Below are 19,439 nucleotides of genomic sequence, written 5' to 3' on the forward strand. Positions count from 1 at the left end.
AAAGGATAAAGAAAAAGATGTGAAAGCTGCATATAAAAAGATTCTTATGCAATGAATTCACAGGAGATGAAAGAATTCAATTTTATTAAAAGCAGGATTTAAGGCATTTGAAACTAACACTTCTGTGATTATTACTACCATTTCAACAATAATACTTCTTGTAATATTTCTAATTAAAATATTGCAATACCTGATAGTGCCCAAGAGATACAAACTGAAATAGACTAGACAGTGTCAGGAAGCAACATGAAACATAATTTTCTTTCGCCACTTCAAAGTCAACTCCACTTGGATGCAGTTTAAAAATAATAAGTTCAAAAAAACCCACCACTAAATTTAGAACTGAAATTATACGGGACCCAAAAATAACTGTTTGAAAGTTAAAAATCTCAGAGGTCTAAATAATAATGAACAGAACATGTCTTTTAAAGTGTGTTGGAGCTGGTTCTCAGCTGTATTACTCCAGTTTTCCGCTGATACAATTTCTGTGAAAGTCAACTAAGTTTCACGTGCCTAAAAGTGAAGCAACTAAGTAGTAAATCAGAAGTAAGGGTCATAACCTCAGTGTATCTTCTCAAGACTTCAAGCATAAGAGTAAAATGTGAGTCTTGAAGCCAAATAAAAGGTTATCAATAATTCAGCATTGGCATTCAGGCATGCAAACAACATTACCAGGGCTGGTGTTTATTGGTGCTCTTAAAACATGTTTAAAATTAGAAACATAGGCCAAAATATAGACTCATTCCATGGAACTGCTCCAGATTTACAACAGTGGTGTGTATACATATTCACTCCAGGTTTACATCAAGATCATTTAAAGACTAATCCAAAAGTCACTGAAATCAATGGAAAAACTTCAGTAGATTCAAGAGGCCTTGGATCAAGTCCTACCAGAAGTATTTGGCTCAGTGACATTGCAAGGTTTCAGACTAACTTTTTCACCTTAATGGCCCTTGTAGAGTAAATTTGTTCAGTCAGGAAGTCAAAGCACAGTGTCATGCCAGTCAGTAAAGCTCAATGTCTTTTCTCAAAACAAGTCCATGTTCTTTCTATTCCATTAATCTGTCCCATGAAAATACGGCATGAAGGTAAGGTTATAGTTTTGTTTATTCGTGACTCTCAGTAGAAAGCAGTGTTTCTTTTATCCTGTTACAGTGAGTGATTATAACTTGTAAACCTTAAGTTGTTTTACTGAGCAAGACATATTTCACCAAGAAAAACGCATCATTATTGACACATTCAGCATCCATTAAGACATTATTTTAATTGAATTATTTTATAGCTCAGAGCCACAATACAGAAGGTGCAAAGAAACCTTTAGAAATCAAAAATAAAAGCATAAGTTAACAAGCAAGATGTGCTACCCAGGATGCTAGGAACAGAATCCCATTATCATTTCTGCACAACTGCCAACTAAAGCTGAGTAGACTCTGTGCATAAGCAACTGGAGGCAAAATTTGACTACCAAAAATCAATAAAAAGATCAAATTTAAAAATGCAAAATCTACCATATCAAAGGATAATGGTGTATGCAGGTGTTCTGATTCTACTGGATGCTTCAGAGGAAGAGACATTCTATGCAGCTATTGAACAAGGACAAATAAACAAAGTTTACTTCAAATACCTTGCTGGTTTGTATCTAATGTCTGAGGTGTTACAGCCCTATGTTCCTCTATTTATATGCCCTTATATAAGTGGATAAACAACTACCTTTTCTTGAATTCTTCTACTAAACTAATAGCCCAAGTGTTATTTCGTAGACTAGTTACAAATCAATTTGAAACCATACAACAAAACTTTACCTAATTTTCAAATAGTTGCTTTTCTGATTCATCAAATAATCTCTTGAATTTTCATTCCAGACTCTAATTTGATTGCCTTCAGAGCTCAGTATTGGAGAAACAAAAACTGGAAATATTTATGGTTCTTTCTAATCTACTGTGCTGCTAGAGCAGGGCTGTTTCTGAATCCACATACTCATCTTCTTTTGAAGTCCTATTTTAAATCAGTTACACATTTGGAACAAAATTCTTCTCCTCTTGGGATTTCTTCCTAAAGAAACACATCTCTGTGGTAGGAAATCTTCCCTGCTTTGCAGGGGAGGTAACTTACTGCTGCCATGGAATTGATGCGGTCAATGTAGTAGTCTGGCCAGCTGGTAGCAAGCTTATTAGGATCTTCTTGTTCCTGAAAAGAAAGTTAAGCAAGGTTACACAAGTAGCCTCTACAGGATGAAATGCTACTCTAGAACCACCTGGGATTCTTCACTGCTCTGCTCTTTACTATGTTATCTCCCCCATATTCTTGTATAATGCACATAGATGTGTGGCATTTATTACAAACATTTCTGAGAGTGTAAAGTTAGCACTGTCACCATGGTGTGTCAGATAAAAAGAATCTCCTTCAGCTAAAATCATTAAACACAGAACAATAAAGTTTGAAGGAGAAACAGTTATCTTTGGCATCTAAGCAACAAACCTCAGTCCCTTAAACATATTATGTTTCCCAGTAGAAGGATAGCCCATTTACAGATAGCAGGTTTATATTTTTTAGCTTTACACTGACAGATCTTATAAATTATTTGGCTTCTTTACTGCTAGGGTGATGTTGGAATTCACCAGCAAAGGGGTTTAACATCTGCTATGGAGAAAAAAATCAAGTCATGGAACCTGAAAAGAAGCCAAAAGACTGCATTGTTTTGATGCGATAAACAAAAACAGGTCCAGACTGGACATTAGGAAGCATTTCTTTACCAAGTGTGTGGTCAAACATTGAACAGGCACCCTAGAGAGGTGGTTGATGCCTGTTGGTATTTAAAAGGCATTTGGACAATGCCCTTAACAATGTGCTTTAACTTGGTCAGCCCTGAATTGGTCAGGCAGTTGGACTAGATGAATATTGTAGGTGTCTTCCAACCAAAATAAGTCTATTCTATCCTATCCTATCAAGTTAAGCAAAATGTCAGAACATCCAAAGGAAAAAAACAACATCCCCTCAATTACAGTAGAGTCAATATTAATCCCTCCCTCCCTCCCTCACAAATAATCCACCTTAAATCCTCTTCACTAGACTAATCTCAATCAATCTTCTAAAAGAAGGACAGGAACCAGTTCTTTCTCATTCCTTGACTGCTCAATGGAAATGAGATTTCCTTCTACTAAGTCTATTTATCTGTAGATAGGTGTAACAGTCATGGGTAATATAAGGATTGGTTTCTAGGATTCTAATCTCCCATTCTAAACTGCCATCATAATAACTAATATTAAGCTTCCTAGCATATGATAAGAGATTGAACTACTTAACTCATCCTAAAGGTGTCCAAAGACGTATGAAGACCATGTGGATCTCACCAATGCTGTCTACGCATGAATGCTAGAAAAGCTACTCTGGAAGATATGCATAACAATACTAAAAGTGTAGGTCTATCAGATCACCTCAGCTATTCCAGAATATTTAATTTAGAGATGAGAAACTGCTCTACGTGCTATTAAGCCATGTTCAGAAAACACGTTGCTACCTGACAATTTCCTGCCAGGCTACACACCAAACAACACATGGCAGCAGTTCTGCACAACTCAAAATCTTCATATTTAGAACTAAAAATAAAGTCATGACTGATATTTTCATCTTTTCCTCTCTTTCTTCCACTGGTTTTTCAATATGTAAACTAAAGAAGCATCTCCATTCACCATACTGAGAAGCAACTTTGTTCTCATCTAGAAAATGACTGCAGAACAGACACATCAAGACAGGTCATATAACTCTTTTTCAAACCCTTGTATCTAACTGAACAATTAAGAAGAGCAGAAGATTGAAATCAAGCATCATACAGTAGAATACCTCTGTATAAAAAGTATGAAATGCTGGCAAAGTGGTAAGAGATACCAACTACATCCACAGTTGCTATGCCCCCACCACCTCCTTATAATAAATTAAGAACAAGGCAACATTTCTCAAATTAAGTGAGAAGTTCTGCTGATTTTCCTTACTTTTTTTCCCTTTCCTGACCACAACGATACCAGGAATCTGGTGGACTCAAATCTATATCAAATAGCACATTTCAGAAATATGCAAACCCTGCCAACAGCCAGTTGGAATTGCCACACTACATGTTATTGGTAGACTGCCTTTTGCTGCCCTTTTCTGTGCAGAATAATATCTAGTGGCAACCATAACCCTGACAACGGTTTCACACTTGGCAGACCTTAACCTTCCATGCAAAAATCAATATATGACCTTGATGATGGAAAAATAAATAAAAACCATACAATAAATAAATACAGCGTCATTTTTATATGATATTCTTATCACCCTCAAAGAGAACAATAGAGATGAGGAGCCAATCTAAAAGTAGTGAAGTAAGGTCACTCCTCAGGGAACCAGGGTGAGCCACTGATCTGAAGGGCAAGGAGTGCTCGTGTGCCCTTCTGAAATTTTTCTCTGCAGACAATTATAAAAGTCCTAGTGACAGCTATAATTGTTTGTAGACTACATGTGGCAAGAACATTGTCAGAACATGGAATACATGTATTCTCTATACTTCTGTCTCCATTCTGAATTCCAAGTAAAGAAACAAACATACATAAATCAAAGAATGCCTGAATTCATCCTTTGTATTCCAAAATAAGTTACAATACTTTTTCTCCTTAAAATTTGTTAGGGAGAAAAATGTATAAATGCTGGAATGGTACAGCTAACATTTCTAGATGTCTGTGTTAGATATACAGGCCAAAAAGCATCAGGATAGATACAACAAAAAAATCAGAATTCTGACTAATTTTCTACCTGAACCCAAACCACTAGAAATCTCACAATTAGAACCAAGGACAAGACGACTCTTGTCTCCTAAAGTATACCTGTATATCCAGTTAGCTTGACAATTAAGGCAGGGTCCTTGGTATATCCCATTTTTGACCATTCTCCACCCACTACAAACTGGTCTGAACTCTGAGTCTGCAAGTCCTATGGTTAGGATTTAATTAAAACTGGGAGAAAATTTGTTTCAGTGGAACACAGTAAGCGTAAGATTTTTTCCTGAATTAAAGCCCAGACTGGAGATGTACTGCAGATTCCTGAGGTTAAAAAAGTTTTAGCAGATACTTGACAATGCAATTCCTCACTTTCTGAGGTTGTTTTGGTCTAGAAGCACATTAAGCAGAAGAGTCCGTTCAATCTCAGTGTTATTCTACACCCCCTGCTCACACCAGAATTCTGTGGCTGTTAATGTGTGTTTCACTTCACTAGAATAAATGATTATGTACTTACAACCTGGCATTCTATTTCAAATATGAAATCCCAGAAAGCTCCTTATACTCAGGATGAGCACAGAGATTTTTAATCAGCCCCATGAAGTCCCTAGGTGGCAAAGTGTTATTTACAGCAGTCATCTGGGCAACATTTTGAAAAGAGAGTCAAGTTCACACATGTAGCATCAGAGCAGTTGGAAAAACAAAAACAAAAACAAAAAACCAAACTAATAACCCACATTTAACTGCCTAAATAATGTGAGTTTTGCCCTTGCTAAGAAATTGCTGTACTAGGCCTTCTCTCAGAGAGGGAAAGATAAGTCGAAAATAGAAAGCAATTCAGGGCGTAGTGTGGGGTGCAACAACAGGATGCTGGGGTTTCTGTGTTTTGTTTCTAATATATTCAGGGGTTTGACCCTCAAATAAAATCTCAGAGAAAACTGAAAAGCAAAATGATGATAATGGTAAAACCCTTCCCTTGCTGCAGGAGACACAGAGAAGGAAAAAAACCCAACCAAAGGAAAAATAATGAGGCTCTAATATATAAAGTCATATAGGTATCAAAAGCTGGAAACAATAACCCATCTGTATAAGGGAAAACATTAGCTGAAGGAATCTATTAAAGCAAAGCCTTCTTTTAGCTCCTTGAATAGTGTAAATATTACATTAAAAAACAGGCGTCAGCTTGTAGACTTTATAAGGGGCCATATCATTCTTCACTGGAGTAACAACTATGTAACTGCTGTGAAAACAGGATCTTGATACTATACAAGCCTGCAATATAGCCAAGGTATTATACAGGCTTTGACACTAATTTGGACAGGCTCCATGACTTGGTGGAAAGTGGAACTTATGACTTCATCCCAAATAGGACTTAATGGAGTTCTGCAAATATTTGGACCATCTGAACCAATCAAAATGAAAGAAAATAAAGCAAAGAATTGTGTGCACAGCTCAGCTGATCCCAAAAACCTTTTTGCAAATCCTGGGAGACCTGATCCATCAGGCAAGCTGTTTCTAGAAAGCAGAGACTTTTAGTGGATGCCATGTCAGTGGGACAAGCATTTGCAATAAGAGACTTAAGCAAGCATTGTGGACCACTGCCTTTGTTGCAAAACATTTTAACAAGAAGTACCAAACACTAGTGTTACAAAAATCATGTGGAAATGCCAGATATTCATGGCTGAGTGGATCAGAAAAATGCAAGATACTGTTCATATGGTGAGTGTTTCTTTCAAGATGGTTTCAGTCTTGAAAGAAACAGCACAGGAAAAGCCTGTATGGTAACTGCCTGCATTGAAGCTCTTCTGAGGTGAGCACTGGGTTTCAGTTTCCAGTGATGACACATTGCTGTTTTACTCTGCAGCAAAATGACTGCAAAAATGCTGAGAAGTTCTCTAGAGCATGTCCTGAAAATCTGAGCACATCAAAGCATTAATGAATACATTAACAAAATTAGCAAGACTTTACAGGTCTTCCTTCCTACAGGTGGAGACAAAGAGGCATATATGCTCACATGGCAATTAAAACTCATCCAAGAAAACAAACTGTCAGAGTTAAGAACACTGCTCTAACACTGAATCCAGCACTCTCTCATTTCCACCCTCATTCACACCAGGGTGCTTTTATTCAATGGAGACAACTACCAACTCCCTGAGATCAGCAGATGCTTGCCATCCCTGGGTGTCCAACCACTACATGGACTTTGCCACTACCTGCACACACGCCCATGTGATAAATTGCCAGGGATGATGACTCAAGAAGCCCTTCTAATGTGTATACTATAAAATAACACTTCCTCCCTGAACAGATGCATCAAGAAATGCATCATGTGTTATGGATGTCATAGGAAAAGCATGGGTGCTATTGTGATGACATCTGTTCATTGGCAACATGACTTCCTTCTCGAATCTGTCTCTTCAGAACAGCCAACAGCTGTTTTACACTGTTTAGAACAGAATGGGAACAAGCCACACACCTGATGCTGGGAAATGCGGTTTTAAAACCTTTCTTGGACAAGAAGCCATGATATTGTTCATTAGACTCCTCTCTATATCAATAAAAACAGTGTGCAAATACAGATGAAGAATAGGAAATGAGGCTACGGTAATATAAATTCCTGTTCAAGCTTGTTCACTGCATCGTGTCCAGACACTGCATGCTCAAGTTCATACTTAGGTCACAAAGAATTGCATTTTCTTGCAAAAGCTACATTAAGGTTAGTGTGACTCCTCCTATCAAAAGCCCTCATGCATCATTCTAGTACATCACAGAGCTGAAAGAAAGGTTATTTTCCCTGGTCTGAAGGGTCAGCATCATCACATACAGTTCAGAAAATACAAATCATAGAGTTCAAGTCATTACAAGAAATATATATGATTTAAGAAAAAGTAAAATATGTCATTTATCATACTGAGTAAGCCCCTGTAGTTATTTTTTTCATATTTCCCATTAAAAAGCAATAGTAATGGAAATCCTGATTATAAATAGCTGAGCATTTTTCAGTTTTTTTGTTTTGTTTTGCTTTGGTTTGTTTGGTTTGGTTTGATTTGGCTTTTTTAATGCCAGTTCACTCAAACTTTAACATGACTTTCATCAAATGAGATGAAAGCTTTGCTGGATAAAGATTCTCTATTTCTGGTTGAAGCCCTCCCATACTCTTCACAATAACAGCTTAGCTGGTAAAAGGTTCATCTGAGATGTTCAGGATTCAGACTTGTGTCCGTGTTCCATTTCAAAGTGACATGCATGACCCTTGCTCTTCACACGAATATTCTGTCCACCAAAAATAAGGTGGAGTTTTTGTTTGCTTGAAGGCTGGAAGATGGTTATCACTGGTGCTTGATTTCCCACAAGTGCTACTCTTTTCCCTTTAGAGACTTAAAAACTCAACTCCTACCATCATCTGTTATTAATGCCAAATACAATACGATCTTGTAACACCTGGCACTATGCACTGACAAAGGTCCTTAAAGAAATTAATGTATTGTGTTTTTTCAGCAACATCAGCAGAAACAGGGAAAACGGGATGCAGACAATTACACAGTTCCCAGTTACACAGGAAATCTGTAGCACAGCCCAGAATCAATCCACACTGAAATTGTACTGCACTCCCATCCAAATCAACATTTTCCCTTTTTTCATGACTGACCCCCCTTTTTTCATTACTGACTTTTCTTCACTTTAAGGAGTTCAGCTTTCAAAGAAACATTTACTTGTTCATTAACACACTGTCCATTCTACTGGCTATATCTCAGTTCTGAGCAGCCAAAGTTTTGCAAATAAAAAGTAGTTTTATTAAAAGACACAAAATGTGTTTGATCTGCTGTGGGATGAAATGTTAATCCAGAAGTGGAGCTAAAATACATCTAAGCTTTTCAGACAGTTTATGCCTCCAAAAAGTCAACCATGTCCCAAGAGATGCTAATTTTGAAACAGGACAGACCAAAGGACTGAGCCATTCACTGTGGTCACTGTTCCATTTCTCAGACTCCATGACTAGCATTTACACAAATATTCTCAGTTTGGGGAAGGATGCTATATCCAAGCCTTTTGAGCACAGTTTACCCATATTGAGAAAAACAAACATTACTTCTCTCCCTTGAATTAAGCTATTGATGTGCAGATAATAATCCTTATGCCACAAAAGCAGTCTACTGTATAACTTATTAAAAGAGAATATTCATTAATTACCAGCTGGAGCATGCAACTAAGTAGTTTCCAATTGCCTCTCACAATGGTCAGGTTATAGCCATACATGCTTCCAGTTCACTGCATTATGACACAGGGATATTTTACCTAACAGACCACAGGGTGTTTTCTGAGGTTTTTTTTAATTTTTTTGCCTCATTTTGCCTCAGCTCTGTCCTGCTGCCAGTAACGTGACAGACCTAATAATGACCTCTGATGCTGGTTACTAACCAGCCTTTCAGAAGAAGAATCAAAGGGTTCATATTATTATTTATATTACAAAATGCCTTAAAATGTTGAACTGTTGAACTCAGTGTCAAAAATATAATAAAGTTTAAAAGCACAAAAGTGAAAAAGGGATACATTTATGATAAATGAGGATTCTCTCTTAGAAGTAATTTCTTAATACTGAGAGAAGCTTCAGTGATGCTGAAATCCTTAGCCTTTAGAAATTAAAATGGACTATCAGTCATTTTTGAAAGATGGTTGGCTCTACCACAGCTGAAAAACTTTCCAGTTAAGTTAAACTTATGCTTTGTTTTGAATTGATTATGCCATCTCTCACTTTTTTTACTTACCAAGCACCCATAGATATAGAATCTCCAGAAGCTGTACATTGTATACACACACTGGGTGTCATTTTCAATCTCCTCTAACACTCAAAATCACTTCAAATTAATTATTTCTAATTAGTATCATTCTAAAGGAGATGAAGACCATGCTTTTATTTCTTATCCTCCAGAAAAAATGTGAGATCCATTGCATATACATACAGAGATAGTTTCTCACAGAAAATAGACTGGAATGACAAAACTGGCAGGCAAAAAGGTTGCCAGTACAGCATTATGAGTCAAAGAATTAATGTTTTCTGAAATCTCAGAAGTCTCAATTACTGATTTCAATGTATAACTGTAGTGTTTAAACCAAGAGTAACTTTTATAATAAATATGTCTGGCACAAGACTTACAATAGATTACTGATGAAGAAAGTCCCATTTTAAGGAACTTTCTATTTTAGCAGGATTGCATTGCACACTTTTGGTTTTAAGATCCTGTCTTCTCTTTTTTTGGCTTTTTATCATTTTCCTTAATATAGACACTTGTAAACTTGTTGCCAGCACTGACTGCAGCAGCCTCTTCTTACATTTTCAGATCATACAAGTCTGTTTGTCCCTCTTCAAATATATTTAGCCCTGCTATAGGATGGGAATCACACCATCAGCAGGCATTAATTTAGGAGTATAGTGTGTGCAGTGACCAAGAGGATAACTTGTCCCTATATTTACAGGACTACTTAATTGTACAGCTGAGACCACGCTGAATTATCCAGTGATTTTAGCCCTCAGGACAAAGCTTACTTGCCAAATTGAAGTCTACCATTATTACACATTGTTCCTCTGCTGAATGTTTAACTTCTGTCATGGTAGTTGGTCTCTTGTTGGGTAAGTTCTCCTGACCCTGTTGCTGCATAAAGATCATTCTGTCATATTAACTGAAGTTCATACTCATGTGTAATACCTTTTATGTGCTCTACTTTTCACAAGTCCCAAATCAACCAATATTTTGCAGTTGATAAGTGTGTAATCTAAATAATAAGCTGCCAAATAAGGTGATCCATGAATTCCCTGCACTTCCAATGAACAAGTTCTCAGAAGCCCAGCTGTCTTCAGCCCATTCTGTATGCTTCTTTGGAAGGTGAAGGGAAATCCCCACTATGGAGGATCCTACCAGTCAGAAGATTGATTCATAATCTTTCTACTCAGGGGGTCTTCAGAAGACAAAACATTTCTCATGGACATGGCTGGCTCTCCAAGTGTGTGGTTGTGGACTCAGACTGTATTCCTGAACCACAGCTCTGTCCCCACAAACCTGCAGCAAGCTTGAGGTCAGGGTCAAGGTTCTGCAGTCATTCCTGTGGCAGGTGAAGCCAACAATCTGTCACTATCCCAACAAATCCTAAGGAGCAGCAGTAAGACATACTCTATTGTCTCACTAACATCCAAGCTGTGCATTGTCCCTACTACTTTTCAGTCTGTGTTATATATAGTAGTGTGTGTACGTTTCCATGCTAGCATTAACCCTGTTCAGCTTACAATCAACATGCTGTGGATACAGCAGGGACAGAAAGGAACTTTTTCCTTACCCATCCGCTTTACCTTGACCCCTTTCCAACAGCACTATTTTCAGCTGTATCCCCCCCACATTAGAATGTTGCCACTTGGACTGTCTCCCTCCTCACTTCCTTTCCTCCTCCTCTGGGCATTCTTTAGGCAATGTGAAAAGCCACAGAAGAGCCCAGACTGTGTAACTGAGCCTCTTGTCTCCCACATGCCTGCGCTGCAAGTTTATCTTTTTCTCCTACTGTTTATCTCCAGCAAGCAATCACTTACGAACTTTTGTAAATAAAATGAAGTCACCTACCATTCATGGCAAACACCCTGCACGTTGCTTGATGATGGGAATGAAACATCACTATTTGTGCTCAAATACAAATGGAACTACCTAGGACACACCTATCTAGAGACAGCAGAGATATTTAGGACAAGTCCTTCTGGGAGCACATGGAGAATTTGTTAACACCAAACTCTAGAAGGTGTCTCTTCATTGTTCATAACATGTACATTGTCTGTTTTATCAGTGATGCACACTGCTTCTTGCTTTAGTTCACTTCTGCTCTGGGCCCTTTACCAAGTGTGATGACAGATGGTCAGAGCAGCCACATATTTTCCATTTTTCTTCATCATTTAACCCATCACTATTGAAAAAACAGCAAAGTTAGGAGTTGTTGGACAGGTGAACAAAGGAAATAAATACAGTCTGATAGGCACACAGCTTTTAAGCTGATAGCTCAATATTTGAGTGTATCACTCAGTTCCTTTGTCTACCTCTGCCCATTCTACAAACTCAGGTAAAACTGTTTCAATGACCCTTCATTTCTCTCTCCTATTACATCTGCAAAATGTTTGGGATGCCAGGTGCCTTTCAACAGATGACTGAATATCATGGAAAACAATGTGATTTTCACCTCAACTAAGGTGCGTAGCTGAAACTGTCACATGTGACTGCAATGAAAACTAAACAACTTTCCAGAACTGTAGAAGAAAACTTCTTTCTTTTTATTCATGACTGTCACTATATCCTGGCAACAATTCTTTACCGTGCTCATTTCTTAACTATTCACTGAAAAGAGAGGAATTCAGCAACTCTTCCTGCTCAGTATTCACTGGTTTTTTTAAGGGTGGTGGACACTCAGTGAAATTCAGAATATGGAGAAGAGTGAGCCCTGGTCTGTACCAAACTTGCTTCTCACATACCAGAGAAACAGGCAAGTTACTTATATATTCTTTGCTCTTGCTTATCGATGGAAGACTAATTTGAACAATGAAAACTGCATTGTATGGCATATATATTACTATTATTTTTGCACACCGTCAGCAGGACTGACTCATATTTGGGTTGTGGAGACACAGAACTTTTGCAAGAGGACAGACAGCACATCATCCAGTGGCAGCAACTAAATCACGCAATCAGCATTTACACGTACTTCCCATATAGCAGAATGGGATTGCTCACCATTATTTTGTTCTTAAGTACAGTAAATTACACCATGTTAGTAGGATGACAGCTGGATAAATGTTTTCTTTTTTTTGCCCCCCTCCCCTTTTTTTTTGGTTCCTTCTTTTTTTTTCCATGGTTAGGTCAAATCTGTGCCCACTGAGCTTTCCTAAACTCCCACTGAATGCAAGCCAAATGCAAAACACAGCATTAGGCATGATGATGACAATTTTCCAACTATTACTGTATAAACTCAGGACTATTTTGGACCTGATTTTTGGTATGTATTGAGTTCTAACTTCAACTGAAGCACCAGTAGCTCACCTAAAAAATGCAGAACTGCAAGATGGACACACAAATTCTACATACTCAGAACATCTATAGCAGATAACATGGCAAGTTTTGGCATTTATGTCTTCAGCAGTTTGAATTAATGAGCTGGGAAGACATTTTCTAAGCAACAACTAACCCTTCTTGTTGGAGAGAGAGAGGAGTGGGAGGAAGAAACTAAAAATATTCCATGCTGTTCCCATGGAGGGGGGAGGGCGTGGAAGAAAATTCTTTTCAATTATACATAAATAAATATATAATTTCAAGACCCTGACCCAAGGTAACCTCTTATACCAGGATAAATAAATGAATCTGTAATTGTTAGCATGGTAACATGGAAAACACAAACCAAGTAAAGCAGACAATTTGGAAAAACTTATCTCCCTTTATGCCTGTTAAAATGTGGTCTTCTAGATATCATGATTCCAAACTGTAATAATGGTATATAATCTGAATTGTGCATGCATTTTTGCCTCCTTGACATTAAACTTATACTTTAAACCATTAAAAGTATGACCTTAAGAAAAAAAATAATTAAGAGGAGTCTATCACATTATTAAGCCCACAGTATTGTTTCTTCAAATATGCACTTTGAGGTACTTGCTATAGAAGGGAAAATATCAAGGAAAAAACACAAAGAAAGAAATACAAGAACTTAATGATAAGCCATAAAAAATGGGCAATGATTCTTCTCAAGTATGCTGACCTACATGAGAAATAATAGGGCAACATCAACAAATTTATACTTATATGAGATGAGAAAAAAAAACTAAATTCATTATACGGAACTCTAAAAGAATGAGATGGTGTCTTACATGAATCTCAAGTTTTATTCTCCCAGTGAGAACACATTCTCTGCATTAAATGGTGTAGAAGGAAATGTATATCATTTTAGGCTTTACTTTACACTGTATTAATGATGTTGCCCAAATCTGGGAGCTCTTCCTTCAGTCTATGACACAGATTAACAAGTACCATCAATCAAACTGCTTTTTCACAGTGAGACACCCAAGTACACCACTAATGAGGAAATGAGTGTATTTGTTGCATTAGTGACACTCTTGCTGCATTTTGTTGTTTTCCATTACAGTGCTTGTCCTGTGGTTGTCATAGGCCAGAGCTTCTCAATTTACTGCTCTAAAGCCTACCTGCATTTATAACAAAGTAATTTTTGAAGCCATGTGCCTGTCTGCCATACCTAGACTAAAGATACTGAAATGACCCAATGTCAACATCAAGCTAACAAATCATCCCAAACATCTGAGCATGAAGTAATTTTGTTAACAGAAAAAGGAACAGATGCTGGTGGGAAAAAAGCAAGTTAACTCCACAGTTGCTGGCATTTTCCAAACATCCAGCTGAAGGAATGTCGTGGTTTGCAAAGGGCAACATCCTCCCACTGTGACTTACCAGTGTTATGAGATTTCCAGTGAGCCCTAGGCTAACTGAAAGCAAGTCTATTTTCAGAGAATTCATTTGAGAAATTCCACATTTCAGATTGTTTCACCAGCAGCCTTCTGAGCTAAGGAAGTCACGCAGTCTTTCAGACAAAAAGCAACCATGGATCCCAGGCACTGGGAGGGAACCAAATAACATCTGCTACAGCCTATTTCAAGGAGTTGGTCTCATAGCAGTAATATAGGACAGTGTACAGTAGAGTGCATAGAGCCTTAGTGTTGCCCCTTTTCTTTATAGGGCCAATCAGCTGCTTTCCTAATTTGATTTATGGTCAGTTCAGGGAACCACAAAACAATTTAGGATGGAAGGGTGCTTGGGAAGAAGGGACTGCCTCAGAGCTAATTTCAAAGTTAGATCAGGTTGTTCAGGTCATTTTCAAGGTTTGAATATTGAGTCAAATTAAAATGTTGACTAAAGAGCTGAACCTCTGCCACAAACTTCTAAAGTATCAGTAGGAAAAGAAACAACTTTCTGATGCACCAAAGACTTTATCAAAGTCTAATTCTACATCTCCAGTGGGGCTTTGCTGGCCTTTGCCCTGTGGTCATCAGACATACTCATTGTTTAGCCAGCAATACCCTCACATACTGCCCATTCTCTCATGGGCACTCAGCCTCCAACTGCTTTTACTTTTAGGCTCTTACACGTGCTGTGAGGGTTACTGTGCATTTTCCAGACTTCACAGTAAAGAGAAAGTAGAAGCACCCACCCCCACACCCATGCACACTCTCCCCCAATACTTCATGCTAAGCTGGGAGAAAAACTTCCATCAAGTCACATCCAAGCCTCATCAAACTGGCACTCATTACAAATGGATTCTCAAATACTGCAGCAAATAATCTGGTGTGTTCCTGTCTGCTCCCCAATACAGCATATGAAATAACAACTCTAAAGAAGAGAACTTATAAGAGACGCTTTAAATGCTCCTTAAAGCTACAACTCCATAACCAAAACAGTTTAATATTCCAAATCAATAACAGACTCTAAGAGTATTTCAAAGAGGAAAAAATACTGCAAGAAGATAGAATTGAAAACAATACAACTTCAAACCACCCACTTCATTTATTACGAGACAACCACGTGCTTGGCACTCTTCATACAGAAAGGATGAACTCCAAAGGCTTTTATAGCTGAAATCAGACAATACAAAACCAAAAACCCACACTCAGACAATACAGTGGTGTGATCTTCATCTGGCATATTGTGTCACTAAATGAGACCAGATGAAGATCCATTTTCTCTCTTCTTTAGGGAATATCTGTCTTCCTCTGAATATCTCAGAACTGGCTGAATGGCAGATCCCAGAGGGTCATGATCAGTGGCACAGGGTCTAGTTGGAGGCCTGTCAGTAATAGTGCCCCCCAAGGTTCAATACTGGTCCAGTATCATTTAACTCATTCATCGATGACTTGGATGAAGAGGCAGAGGTCTCCTCAGCAAGCTCAATGATGACACAAAGCTGGGAGGAGTGGCCGATACCCCAGAGGGCTGCACAGCCCTTCAGAAGGACCTTGACAGGCTGGACAGGTGGACAGAGAAGAACTGTTTGAAATCCAAAAAGGCAAATGCAGAGTCCTGCAACTGGGGGAGAATAACCCCCTGCACCAGTACAGGCTGGGAGGTGACCTGCTGGAAAGCAGCTCTGCAGAAGAGAACCTGGGAGTCCTGGTGGACAACAAGCTGTCCATGAACCAACAGTGTGCACTGGCACCAAGGAAGCCAGTGGGATCCTGGGGTGCATCGGGAAGAGCATTGCCAGTAGGTCAAGAGACATTGATGAGGTCCCCTCTCAGCCATAAGTATTTGAAGGAAGGGTGCCAAGAGGATGGATCAAGGCTCTTCTTGGTGGTGCCAAACAATAGGACAAGAGGCAAAAGGGAGAAACCGATGCAGATGAAGTTCTGCCTGAATACAAGGAAGAAATCCTGCGTCATGTGCTCTAGGAAGACCCTGCTTGAGCAGGGAGGCTGCAGCAGATGACCCCACCAGTAGTCCCTTACCAGTTCTGTGATTCTGTGGTTTCCATGTATATCTTCTACTTTAAAGCAGGAACCTAAAGAAATTAACTCCTATCTAAATACAATATCTAAATATCCCTGGTAGGCTAAGGTAAATACATCAAAAGCTACAAAAGCAGCTTAGATCCCTCCAGTAGATTATAAATATATATATCTATATTATAAACATTATTAAATTTTATATTTATAGTTTTAACAGGAGGATGAATACAAAGCATAGGGTAAATTGCACTGTCTGGAAGCTGGAACCCCAGCTTCAAGTTTCAAGCAGGGTTTATAGCCATAATACAGCCTGGGTTTTGACTGAAAATTTTAATCTGCAAGAATCTGAAGGCAGGCAGGGGGATGGGGATGGAGGACTTTTTATGGTGACGTTTTGCTGATGATTTAAACCTCAAGGGCAAAACTCAAAGCAAGACTCTCAAAGAAAGAAAAAAACAAAACTGGGCATGTAGACAATATTTTCAGTAATGTTAGATAGCCAGCATGGGACCAAAGTGGGAGTTTGTGAAAATGAGCTGCAAATGGTATAAAAAGATGGTGGTAAAACTACTAGAAGTTAGTCTGACTAATCCTAGAATTCTCCAGAGATTCTGAAGCCTATGAGGATGGAGCCCTCATTTTAGAAAATGGAACTGAATAAAAGGTAATGCTGCTTCTTTGTGGGAGAGATGTAAATCTTCTCCAGAAGGGCATCTGGGGCTGAGGCACTCTTCACCTGGACTGTAGCCTCAGTGGTTTCAGCACTGGCCTGTGACCTCAGTTGAAAGGGCTTGGACTCTTTGTGTAATGTAACATGTAGTGCACAAAAGTGCCTTCTACTCCATCCTTCCCGCTCCTTGCAGTGAGCTCATCCAAACCCAGAGATTTCACCACGAGAACATCTTAGAAGACAGATAAGTGCAGTGAAGAAAAAGAATGAACAGCATTTGAACTGAAAATATATTCAGATCTTTAAGACTGTATCTTAAAAAAATGAACAGGAAAAGTGGGAAAGGGGAAGGAAAAAAGAAAGGGAAATGGGAAAATGAAAAGGAATGTTGTATGCAGCCAAGGCACGTGTAAACAGTGAAAATATATGAGAGGATGGCACGGCCAGAACATTTCCAAAAAGTTTCCTAACTTTGCCACTCTTTCATTCAGGTAGAGAGAAATGCATTTATGTGTAAACATAAGAACGACTGTCATGGTTTGAGGTCTTTGTAATTATACAATAATTTAAATCAAACACTTTTGGAAACAAGGAGTTTCCTGACTCCTACTTGCATATTCAGTTTCCTAGTTCTTTTATTCATCAGGTAGATGAAAAATATAATTGACAGATATTCAAAAAAACAATTGCAGGGGATGGCATCATAAGGAAATTAATTTCTTTTCTGCCTATTGACTGCTACAGACTATGGTTTAGATAAATTTTTCTCAGCATTTTTATATATTATTTTGCTATTGTGGAGAAGCTTTTCTCTAGATCTCTTTCCCATAATAGAAAAAGGAGAATAAATTTAAGGATTATAAGCATGTACTCTTTTTCAGATGCTGTAAATGCCTAGTTCCAGAAAGTTTCAGTGTGCTGGTTATTACTTCAGTACTTGAGTTTGAATAATCTCACTTGAGTAGATAAAGCATAGTCAACCCTAAGCAGCTATTCTATGGTACAACTAAAATCCCAAGAATGCAAAATAACACTAAAATATCTAAGAGATGTCAACACAGTTATTAGGATTGAGACTTTTGTTGGGTTTATTTGTTCGATTGGAAAGAAACTGTAGGATACAGCTAGTCTAGCCTGACTGTACTTTGGAAAGAGATTTGCTACCAATTTTTTTCCTCAAAGAAAGACTGGAGTAAAAAAAAAAACACCTAACTTGTTTAACTCTGCAAATATGTGTGCTTACTACTAAAATCTGCTCAGCTGAAGGCTTACAAATTAGTCTCTGGAGGCAGGAAAGGCCATAAAAAGAAAACAACTTGACTTGCTTTCCAATAGCAAAAAGTCTAACAGCTTGTAGGATTATTCAGAAGGCAATAAGCTATTGCCCATACAATGAGGCCTCATTTTCAGAAACACAGACTGCATCCAAAGCAATGTGTACTGAAACAGTGGAATACCTGCATTTTCTACCCTCTTGAGGATCCCAGTAGAAGCTCACTTATGGATTAAGTAACTGAGCTCACAGCTTTTTCTCTCCATATAATTATTTGATCAGTATTTAATGAGATTATATACATCAGCATCAGCTTCTGGTAAAACAACACTGAAGAACAATGGTGTTCTAAATTTTTACATCTGAAATTAACAAATAAATACATCTGAAACCTCAATCTAGTGCTTGATCTAATTCCCGCAAAACTTATATCTTGTAGGAAATCTAGAGATAATTTTACAGAAAAGAGTTACACAAGTGCATTTATGTTTTATGAAAGTCTAAATTTCAGCTTATGGTGAGACATGAAAACTATTCTAAACAAAACCAGAATAAAGTACCTGAACTAAGGGAGAATGTCATAATTGGTATAGTCTACATATGGCTTTACTTAGTACTCAATATCAGGGGAAATTCATACTACAGAGGAAGAGGCAATCTAAAATATGTAGTACTGGTATTTTGGGTAGAATGTCAGGGTCCACCAGTGGTGACTAATGATTGTTCTGATGCAAATTAAGACAACTGCACCTCTCATTGTCCACCCTATACTGATTAATGGTAAGGTAGAGAACAGCTGAGATTGAGAACACACTGGTGTTTGCCAACAGAGCAGCCTTTATTCCTTGCAAGTAGGAATCAGAGCAAAATCAGAGCAAAGCATTCACTATAGTTGGAAGTTAAAGCTACTAGAGTTTCAGATAGGAATCCAGAATGGCCGGAAGCGACCAAAGCAAACATGGCTGTATAACACTGTGTGAATGCTCCTCTGTAGATATCACCCACAACTATGAAATCTCAGTCCAGAACCAAACCTTCTTTAAGTACTGAGGACTGTTGACTGGCAAGTTGTACCCCTGGCATATAACTTTCAAGGCACAGACATACCTGTCTTCCCTCACTTCTTCAGAAAGCCTTGGTATCAGAAACAGGTGGAATGAGTTTTTTAATACAACAGTGATTTTCTGCTAAGATATTGGGATCAGGTACCATAGAAGA

General features: G+C 38.2%; 1 protein-coding gene across 5 annotated transcripts in view; it reads right to left on the bottom strand.

The window, feature by feature from the left end:
• Positions 1-19,439, bottom strand: part of DAAM2 (dishevelled associated activator of morphogenesis 2) — a 198,233-nt gene that overhangs the window by 74,779 nt on the left and 104,015 nt on the right. For all 5 annotated transcript variants that reach the window (XM_064648455.1, XM_064648458.1, XM_064648453.1 and 2 more), the window contains exon 4: positions 2,113-2,187. In XM_064648455.1, coding sequence (XP_064504525.1) covers positions 2,113-2,187 — 75 coding nt within the window. The remainder of the gene's footprint in view (positions 1-2,112; positions 2,188-19,439) is intronic.

This window comes from Pseudopipra pipra, chromosome 3, assembly GCF_036250125.1.
Source record: "Pseudopipra pipra isolate bDixPip1 chromosome 3, bDixPip1.hap1, whole genome shotgun sequence".
NCBI classification, from domain to species: Eukaryota; Metazoa; Chordata; class Aves; order Passeriformes; family Pipridae; genus Pseudopipra; species Pseudopipra pipra.